The following is a 9,892-nucleotide window of genomic DNA, read 5'->3' as shown; positions in this document are numbered from 1 at the left end:
CTGAAAAACAAAAAAAAATCATTAATTCCGTGTTAATATACTATTTTTACATCCATTGTAGGTATTTCGTATTCAGATATCGAAATAAAAACACCAGATCTTTGAAAATTCTTTTATTTTGACACACTGAGCACATGCGTTTTCACAGCAAAGGATTAGGTTGGTAATCTAGCAGATTGTGGAACTGTGGGTTGTGGAGAGATACCAGCATCAAAAGTTTTTATTTCTCTGAAATAAAATGTAAAGCTTAAGATTGTAACAACTTATGGTTTAAATATCATTGTATATTAGTGTTAGTGGTATCCTATGATGGGGCCTGGAAGACCAAGAGAGGACTTAAAGCCTCTTAAACTATCAATAATAGAACACTATATATTCAGTATAAAATTAACAACAAGAGCCAGCATTAGGTAAAACTATAATTGAACTAAGATAGTAGGATTTTACCTACACCCAAGGTGTATTAAAATACCTAAATTAGGGACAGAATTAAAATGAAATATTTTAACCACTCACCCACAAATATAATGGTGTCTTTTCCATCTTTTCTAACTGCACCTGTTAAATAAACCACATAAATACTTGAAACAAGTATTCTTCATACAAATATACCATTCTCTTGTTCAACTGCTTGTGGCTCTTCTTCCTAAATATAAAATATAACTCATTATATCGGCATACATAAAACCAGCTTGATAAACCCTGAAAATCAACCCCACTTAATTAGACGACATTTAGACCAAGCCTGGGTTGACTGAATAATAAACACAATCACCCACAAAGCTGCAATACTTGCTATTTTTAAGGCACAAATGTATAAAACAGAACACCTGTGTTATGTTGCTGCCTTACAATGAGATGGTGAATGACATTTATTTATACTGTAACATGCAAGTGCAACATGATGTACCTGTTGTTCAGTGGCTTCCTCAGCTTCTGATGTTTCGCTGCCAGGTTCATCTGGAAATTTAATAATATTACAATTACACAGTAAATACTTTTTATTTAGATTTAAACAAACGATACAATTCTGCTAATTCAAATTTCTTATTTTTGACCTATCATTTTTTCAAAGATACAACGAGAAACAGCCAATGAACCTACACCTCTACAACCCACATGCAAATTACAAAATTAAAAACACTCAATTATCTGAATTAGCAGATTGTAACATGCACGTGACTAACAGATAACAGCTTCTGAATAACATTAACACAGTTCAGGTATTTCTTACCTGGTGCCACTGGTGCAAATGGATGGTTTGTCATTTTCTTTTTCATCTTGTGTTATACCTAATTAGTAACTACCTAACCTAACTCTGTTCTGGTAATATCTACATAATTTGAGACTGCTCACTGTCTGTCTTGTCACGTGCACATTGCGAGGTATGTATTTAAAACAATAAGCATGCAGCAATTTTATGAAGGGTTAGTAACGGTGCGACACAAATTAAGCACTTTAGACTCAGTTGAATTGATTAATTAGCGCATTCCTACATATTTGGCCTCAATTAAAAAGCTCAGAAATCTAGGCTTAATATTGTATATAGTATAGTGGTGACTGGTGGGTATGTATGGCAAGCCACGCAAGGAGACCAGAGATTTAGATCATAGTTGGCCCACTGCCTCAACAAAAATCATTGATTGAACCAGTATTCATATTTTGTATGAAGTCAAATCGCAAACCGAAAACAATATTCCTGTTTGTATGTTACTTATTCGTTATTCCAGACCAAAATTTCATTGAATACATTGTAATAACTTAAGAAGTCACCATATTCTACAACTAAACCTACAGCACAGGCATTAATATATTGATTGATATTAATATGTTAATTGTTAATATATATATATTATAAATACCTTCATCCTCATCTTCATCCTCATCCTCTTCATTGGCGGCTAATCTTTCTTTAACCTGAAAATATGTTGATAAGAAAAGATAGTTTAAAACACTCACAGCTTCTCAAACAGTTTCGTTTTAAACTTATTTTAATCTTTTAAAAAATATCCGCCACTCAGGGTCAATGTAATAATATATACAGTACTATCAGTAAAATTGGCAGACTCCTAATGAGTCTTGAAGGTCATAACCCCCAGGTTAAGAAGCTCGTTAGAAGTATTCTATTTTGTGTGCGAAAAGTTGGTACATCGTGGCCATAATTAGGCCAAAATTAAGAGGTTTTATTTAAGAAATAAAACACAGCATAATTCACCTTTCCCTTAAACTCCAGCCATTCATCATTGCTGAGCGTTTTGATTGGAACAATTTCTCCAGCATCATATGCCTCAACACGGGCCTTAATTTGAGCCGTTTGGTAAAGGCCCTGAAATAAAAAATGGACACCCAATGTTGAAAACAGGTAGATGAATTACCACAATATAAAATTTTTAAACTGTTATTAACTAAAATCACAATTTGTTAAGAAAAAAAAGAAAAACCTTATAGGAGAACCCTTAAGGTGGCTGTACACAGTATCCGGAATTCGTCCATTTTGTCCCGATTTCGCTGCCGCATGCGAAATTGGACACGGGTTTGCATACAACTTGGCATGTAAATTCGTACGCCGGATAACGTGTACAGCCACCTTTAGCTCTATCAGATCGAGGATTCTCCACACTGTGTTTAGTGTTTGATATTCCCCTAAAGCAAATAAATTTTAGAAATATTTCAGTAATCCTACCCATGCAGCAATAGGAATTCCACCAAATACGAGCCATACAGCAGTTTCCATGGGACTGATATCGGCTCCACCACCACTCATTAATCGCCGGCCACCAGTTTGCTGGGTGCTTCTAAGGAATCCTATGAATTTTAACAAAGTTATTAATATTTTAAGTATATTTGGTCAAAATAAATGGCATTAGTAAAGATTCTAAAGAAACACTCTGCTCTATGCCATTATACAGATTAGGCAACGCTTTGGGAGTTTTCTTCACTGGCATTAAATGAATATATATATTTATACCTTGTTTGGTCGCATTTGTTGTGAGTCTTCGTGCAACAACGGATGAAATTCGTGAAAACAACATTTTAAAATGAAAGATTCTATCCAGTTATAACGTAAATTCTTATGGGTGTTCTATTAGGAAATCATTGCATTAAACGATCAGAATACGAAATAATTACAAACTTTTTAACTCAACCAAGCTCTTTTCTTAATCCCAAGATATGTTTCTGCACTGCAAATATAAAAGAGAGTTAACTGAACAGCAAAACCAATTCCAGGGTGACATTCAGAATCTCACAGATTTGCAATCGGTTCGTGTAAATCCGAAATTTTCCGAAACTATCCGATTAGTGGCACTTAAAATTATTTTAAACTGATTGGGGACAATTTAAATTTTTAATAAAAAATCTTTCGAACAAATGTACAGTTTTGAACAAAAATATCTTCCTTTTTTAACAGCTTTTATCACAAATCACAAGACTTTTTAAGAAACAGTGAATATGCGAGTCGTTAATCACTTGGCTACGTGAATGCACAAACTTTCGTAATGGCAACCTTAACAGGACTGTGTGTTTTGATACTGTGCATAGTAAGTCAAACTGTACTATTAAACTATGGTCAAACGCTTCATTAATACAACCACCACCATTAAAAATATAAAATATCATCTAGTAAAACATAATTTCACGTTCAACTGGAGTCTGTTTTCGTAAAAAACAACAACAAAAACTGTGGTTACTTATTAACACAATGTGCAAAATCATTTAAGTAAACTTTCCTCTAGGCCTAATTTCTAACCGCAAGCTTTTTTGCTGCTATTCTGAGATCTAACGTTGCTGCGATGGCGTCCGTGTCTTTAGTTCAAGATCCCAGCAAAGCTGAAAACAAAACCTTTTACAACGACGAAAACTTACCGTCGTTGCCTGTACCGACTGTCCAGCAAACAATTAAGAAATATTTGGATTCTTGTAAAGCAGTACTGACAGAAAAAGAATTTGGTAAAACAGCCGCAATTTGCGACAAGTTTTTGAGGAAAGATGGCCCAAAATTGCAAGAAAAGTTGCTTGAAAGGTCCAGAGTGCATAAGAATTGGCTTGACGAATGGTGGCTAAAGAAGGTTTACCTAGAAGGCAGAGCACCTCTGGCCACTGGTAATTTCTCAGGTCCTGGTACTTACATAGAACACTATTGGCCTCTGAAACCAGGTACTCAACTCGAAAGAATAGCACTTGGTACTTACCATTTCATGCAATTCTGGCAGCTTATACGACGAGAGCTCATTGCTTCACACAGTCTTGGTGATGGAAAAAAACTAACCATGCATCAGTTTCGGTATCTGTTCAATACGTGTAGAATTCCACATCGTGGTATGGACCAACTTTCCCATTCATTTAAAACAGAAGCTGAAGGCACCGCACCAACACATATTGTTGTGATTTCCAGGGGTTACTTTTTCTCCATTCCAAGTGTTAATTCCACAACTGGTGAGATCTATACACCACCTGAATATTATGCAATGTTCAAAGAAATCCATGAGATTTCAAACCAAAGGAAGAAAAAAGGGGTCCCAGTAGCTGCCTTAACCGCCCTGGATAGAGATACATGGGCTGATGCACGTGATCATTTAATTGCAATCAGCCCGAAGAATAAAGAAGTTCTGGAGAAAATAGAAACCTCTTTAATAATCACAACTTTGGATGATACATCACCAGCAGACTACACAGAGCTCAGTTTCGAAGCCATGTGTGGTGATCCTGGTCAAAGGTGGTATGACAAGTCTTACAACTCTGCGACAACAGAAAATGGTGGCAACTTATGTTTGTGTGATCATACTCCATATGATGCCATGGTTATGGTGGCACTCGTGGAGTTTATGACACAAGCAATAAAGCAAGCAAAGGGGGTCTGGAATGGGCCATGGCACACAGATGTTTATGAAAAGCCTAAGGAGCTAATCTTTAAATTAGACGAAACTTCTATGATGTATATAAACAAAGCAACTACTTTATGCAGGGAAATAAAGGATAACATTGAACTTTTACAGATTGTCTTTGAAAAGTTCGGTAAGGCAGCTTTCAAGCAATACAAAATACATCCTGATTTTGTGGTCCAACTTTGCTTGCAACTAGCATACATGAAAACACATGGTAAACCTGGCCCAACATATGAAACTGCTATGACACGACAGTTTTATCATGGAAGAACAGAAACATGTCGAAGCTGTACTCCAGAAGCAGTTGACTTTTGCAAAGCTGTACTACAAAACCCCAACCCAGGATCTGAAGCTTTCAAGCAACTTAAACTCTTGCTACAAGTTGCCCATAAAAAATTTGTAACACTAATGGCTGACTGCCTACAAAACAAAGGTTGCGACCGACACCTGTTAGGCCTGCTGTACATTTGCTTGGAAAATGGTTTTCCCATCCCAGAGCTTTACACTGACCCTGCCTTTGCTGCAAGTGGAGGTAACGGAAACTTTGTTCTCTCCACAAGCTGTGTTGGATATTTCCACGCACAAGGTTCTGTGGCTCCTATGGTTGATAATGGGTACGGATTCTTCTACAGAATAAACGACAACAAGATCATATATTCAGTTTCAGCATTTAACTCTAACAAGGAAACGAATGCAGGTTTACTGAGCACTAACTTTCAAAATGCCCTGATTTCGGTGCTTCATATCCTGTCGCAAAGCAATGCAAAACTTTAAATTTATACCTTTTAACATGCAAATATAAATGCAGGTGTTAATTATTTTAATTACTCACACTGTTTTCAAATTTTGTAATTGTATTATTATGTACATTGTGCTGAATTATCTCTGGTGCATATGTCTATTTGTTTAGTAATCCAAACTGTCAAGGCATTTTACTCTTATCACATTCTATATTCTACCTGATGTGTAAAACATTGCTTTGTAAATAATATTGTATAAAGAGATTCTGTAATTCCATACAATTTTAAGCAGAATACGTGTATTCTTAAAATTCTTTGTGTAATGCAGCATTAGAAACAATAAATTAACAATCATGAAACAGTGCACATCTTTGCCGTTACTAAAGTTATATTCAGACAGTTATCTAGCAGAAAAAAAAAAGCTTTTGTTGTGATATAGAATTAAATAGAACTATAGGACAGGTCAATAAGAAATGTAAAAAATCCTAAGAATATTCAAAAGAAGCACAAGTGTACTGAAGTTTCGAACGAATTCAAAAAAATCTTTAAGAGAAGTACAATTCTACTAAAAAGAACAAAATACTATTTCTCCGTCAAAGACACAGTTTGAGGCATAAAAAGAACTTTGTTAGATAGAGTTGCATGGCTCACTACTTGTACAGCAATTACTTCATTACACGCTATACACTGGAATATACGAAAAGCATGTTTGTCTACTTCCGACCATGCACAGTTTAATGTGGCACTATTTGTAAGTGTGTGCGACATGTAAGATAGATTTGGCACAAGTGTTTGATCCACTGCTATTAAGGTGTCCCCACTTGAGTACAATAAAACCAAATTATAGTCCTGTTTTACTTCTGTAATGTCACATTCCTTGGCGGAACATATAACTTCACTGCAAAGACATGACATAACAGTTTGTAGAATAGCTTTAGAAGTATTTAAACCTCGTAAATCATCATCAAAGTTATTAAAAGACCTTTTGGTACGTCTTTTCTTTTTCTCTTTCATAGATAAAATCTCTTCTTCTTTTAAAGGGTTTTCAACATCTTTAAAATCAAGAGAGAGTTTACATTTTTTGGCAAGCTGACTAGCAATCGTATTTTTTCCTCTGTTGTTTTTGCTCAAATCATGAGAACGAGATCTAGATCTTTTACTTGAGGCGGAAAATGGTTCCTTAAAGTCATCTTCTTCGTTGTCGGATTTAATTTCTGGGGATTCTGGAACAATTAAAATGTCCTCCTTTTCAGGGGTGTTCGTAATCACAATGACATCATTATTTTGTTTATTTTTATTGTCCTTGACCGATGCATCAGTGTTCAAACTTTTTTTGTGCTCAAATTTAAATTTTCTTTGGGTGAATTTAGTTTCGCTTGAATCGTACTCTGGCTTCACCTGATTTTCTATTTTAATTGGTTTGATTTTAGGGTTCGAACTGTTTTTAGGCTCCAATTTAAATTTAAATTTTCTTAGGTTGGGTTTAGTTTCGCTTGCCTCATACTCTGGCTTCACCGCATTTTCAGTTTTAATTGGTTTGATTTCAGGGTCCGACAAAAATTGAAGTTCAGTTTTAGGAATTTCCGGTTTGTTTTCTTTTCCAATTGAAGGGCATGTTGCAAGTTTATCTTTTATAGAAAAATGATCTGAAATCTTTGACTTCTGGCTTTGGTTGAATGGTTCTACAACTGTAGGTTGGATCTGGGTTGAAGTGGATGCAAATGCACTTTGGGTAAAAGTGAGGGAAAGATCCTCTTTCTCATTTTCTTGTTTAGATTGTCTTTGGCAAAAGTTTGCCAATGACTCTTCAAAAACTTTAAACTTGTCATAAGATTTAACTTTCTGTCTAACCCACTTCGACAAGCCTTTACAGTATTTCCTTGGATTTTGACAGAAGCGGTCATCCACTATAATCAATGCTCCCCAGTCATTTCTATGACGAATGCAGCGACCTAGAGCTTGATTTAAAGCTCTGAATGCCTGAATTTCATACCAATCATTTCCTGTAAGTAAACCTCTGTCTTGGCAATGAAAGTTGTTGTAGGTTTTCTTTAGTTCCACTTGCTTGTCACGGTAGTTAGGAAATGGTATGCCCACTGTGATTACAGCACGTGCATTATTGTTTGCAAAATCTAACCCTTCACTTGCCTTGCCTCGACAAACAGCCAGAAATAATGCACCGGTTAAATCACTGGTTCCCACCATTGCAACAGTATGGTAGAAATTTTGTAGAACTCCATCAAAATCTGCTTTGTTACGACCATGAGGCTCACAAACAATTTCCTTCTTTTGACAGATGTCGTACCACAAACCTGTGTTTTTCCATCTTTCACAGAGTTTTTCTAGCATTTTATAACTTGAGAAGAAACATAACACGCCATAAGGAACCACATTACAAACCGATTGCACCAATTTACCAAGTTCGTCTTGGAAATCCAAACTGTTTGTATTCTGGTAAGTTGCTTGCAGTCTGTGACCATTAGGCCCACAACCAAGGGAGCCCACAAATACTTGTGAATTAGAAATGACATGTGCGGCTTCTAACTGGATCGGGAATGCTAAACCAAGCTCTGAAGAAAATGAAGACATAGGGGACAGAGTTCCAGAAGTTAAGATGATACATCTTGTGTCTGCCAAATCTGTGAATGCCACAGCAGGATTAAGACACCAGAAATGCAGTTTAAGCAGAAAAAACTTTGACTTTCTTTTGTTAATTGTAACCCAGCCATCTCTTGTTCGTTTTGGAGGAGGAATACCGAACTGAGCAGTTCGTATCATCGTAACTCTGTAATCTCCTGCGAACTTTTTGGAAGAAGCAAGGATATATGTCAAGACATCAAACAATGCTCCAAGAAAGGATTTGCTCATTGAATGCATGATCATTTCCTTTTTCTCCTCTTCTACTCCCCCTTCCTCTTCTTCCTTTGTTTCAACTGCCTTCAAAAATGCCTCCACAAGTAAGCTTAATGTATCAGCAGTGATTCCCCATTCATCTAAATGCGGAATAAAATCTTCTCCAGTCCAAACCTTGGACCAGGTTTCATATGCAGACTCTTTCAGGTCCTTTACATGTTTGTTCATCCAGCCTCCCATTTTTGATAACACCAAGTGTAGTTTTTGATGTTCTTCCACGTTTGATTCAACAGAAATTAAATGTTCAAGGTCTGCCACAGTGCTCATTAAATCAGTTTCAACTGCAGTAAAGCTTGCAGCTTCTCTTGAACTATCTTCTATATTGTGTGCTTCATCTAAAATAACAATGTCATTCTGAAGGTCAATCTGCATGCTACTCCTAATACTGGGATCAATAAGGTAATTATAAGGGCAAAATATAATAGATGCCGTCTTCTGCAGCTCCCTTGCAGCATAATATGGACATGATTTTACTCTGGTTCCAAGTTTCACTAAATCCTCTAAATCCCATGCTTGAGTTATGCCACAGTTTTTTAAACTAGCATGACTTCTTAGCCTGTTGACATTCTGGTAAAATATGCAGTGAGTTCCAGGTAGGTCAGGGTGAATTCCTTTACGTAGTTCTTTACATCCTTCGTTTTTAGTTTTTGACTGACTATTTAATGGATGTATGCAAGCGTGTTCCCTGCTTGATAGTATACTCATGTTTACATGCCTATACTGGGTTGTAGCTAGTTCATGAGTAATTTGAGCTATCTGCTTGTGAGTCCTTGTTCCAAACCATATAGTAGGCACTTTTTCCTTTTCCTTTGGGGGTTGCTCAATGGAACAGCATTCTTCTTCAGCACAGTCAACATTTGATTGTTCATACAATTCTTCTTTTTTCTGCAATCGCATTGCTAGATCTTGTTGCCATGCCAAAGCAGAGCAAAGAAGTGACAAAGTCTTGCCACTTCCTGTTGGACTTTCAAGCAAGCAATGCTCTGATCGTTGTAAACCTTTTACAATCATGCTCATCATTGAGAGTTGTGACGGATAAGGTTTAAATGGAAAATGAATCTTTACTCCTCCAATCATCAGTTCCACGTGTGGTTTCTCTTCCATCATTGTGGGTACTAAAAGAAATGAACTATTAGTTTAAATATCAGATTGTCTTTAAATATTAAAACTTCATATTTACCTAGTAGAAGCAAGCTTTATCCACAATTAGATATTTTGGTACATAAACAATATATTACTTTCTTCAGGCAGGACCATTTCTAACACCGCTACACCTGTACAGGAAATACAAACGATTTCAAATGCTTGTGCAATCACTGTGATCAGTCGCTATGTATAAGCAAAACAAATGAAACA

General features: G+C 36.2%; 3 protein-coding genes across 3 annotated transcripts; 1 reads left to right on the top strand and 2 right to left on the bottom strand.

Moving 5' to 3' along the window:
* Window positions 1-98: 98 nt before the first annotated feature.
* LOC149724995 (uncharacterized) lies at window positions 99-3,127 on the bottom strand. The gene is made up of 8 exons (XM_089892380.1): window positions 2,969-3,127; window positions 2,684-2,805; window positions 2,216-2,326; window positions 1,863-1,917; window positions 911-960; window positions 613-646; window positions 517-558; window positions 99-228 (listed from the first exon to the last, which is right to left on the bottom strand). Exons 1-8 carry the CDS (start codon window positions 3,030-3,032, stop codon window positions 221-223), a joined length of 486 nt encoding a protein of 161 aa, XP_089748506.1. The 5' UTR covers window positions 3,033-3,127; the 3' UTR covers window positions 99-220.
* Window positions 3,128-3,370: 243 nt separating this feature from the next.
* On the top strand, window positions 3,371-5,987 carry LOC149724994 (peroxisomal carnitine O-octanoyltransferase-like). Its single transcript, XM_089892376.1, has 2 exons — window positions 3,371-3,539; window positions 3,735-5,987. The coding sequence occupies exon 2, from the start codon at window positions 3,792-3,794 to the stop codon at window positions 5,655-5,657; it is 1,866 nt and encodes a 621-aa protein (XP_089748502.1). The 5' UTR covers window positions 3,371-3,539; window positions 3,735-3,791; the 3' UTR covers window positions 5,658-5,987.
* On the bottom strand, window positions 5,896-9,874 carry LOC149724993 (Fanconi anemia group J protein homolog). The gene is made up of 2 exons (XM_089892367.1): window positions 9,717-9,874; window positions 5,896-9,651 (listed from the first exon to the last, which is right to left on the bottom strand). Exon 2 carries the CDS (start codon window positions 9,641-9,643, stop codon window positions 6,206-6,208), a length of 3,438 nt encoding a protein of 1,145 aa, XP_089748493.1. The 5' UTR covers window positions 9,644-9,651; window positions 9,717-9,874; the 3' UTR covers window positions 5,896-6,205.
* Window positions 9,875-9,892: the final 18 nt, after the last annotated feature.

The sequence above is a fragment of the Ciona robusta genome, chromosome 14 (assembly GCF_009617815.1).
Source record: "Ciona robusta chromosome 14, ASM961781v2".
NCBI lineage: Eukaryota > Metazoa > Chordata > Ascidiacea > Phlebobranchia > Cionidae > Ciona > Ciona robusta.
This window is presented reverse-complemented; position numbering and strand designations above follow the sequence as displayed.

Coding starts and splice junctions, on each gene's coding strand:
- LOC149724995 (XM_089892380.1), bottom strand. CDS start 3,032: ATGTTGTTTTCACGAATTTCATCCGTTGTTGCACGAAGACTCACAACA. Junction 2,806..2,968: donor AACAAATGCGACCAAACAAG/GTATAAATATAT, acceptor TAAAATTCATAG/GATTCCTTAGAAGCACCCAG. Junction 961..1,862: donor GGATGAAGATGAGGATGAAG/GTATTTATAATA, acceptor TTAAATTTCCAG/ATGAACCTGGCAGCGAAACA.
- LOC149724994 (XM_089892376.1), top strand. CDS start 3,792: ATGGCGTCCGTGTCTTTAGTTCAAGATCCCAGCAAAGCTGAAAACAAA.
- LOC149724993 (XM_089892367.1), bottom strand. CDS start 9,643: ATGATGGAAGAGAAACCACACGTGGAACTGATGATTGGAGGAGTAAAG.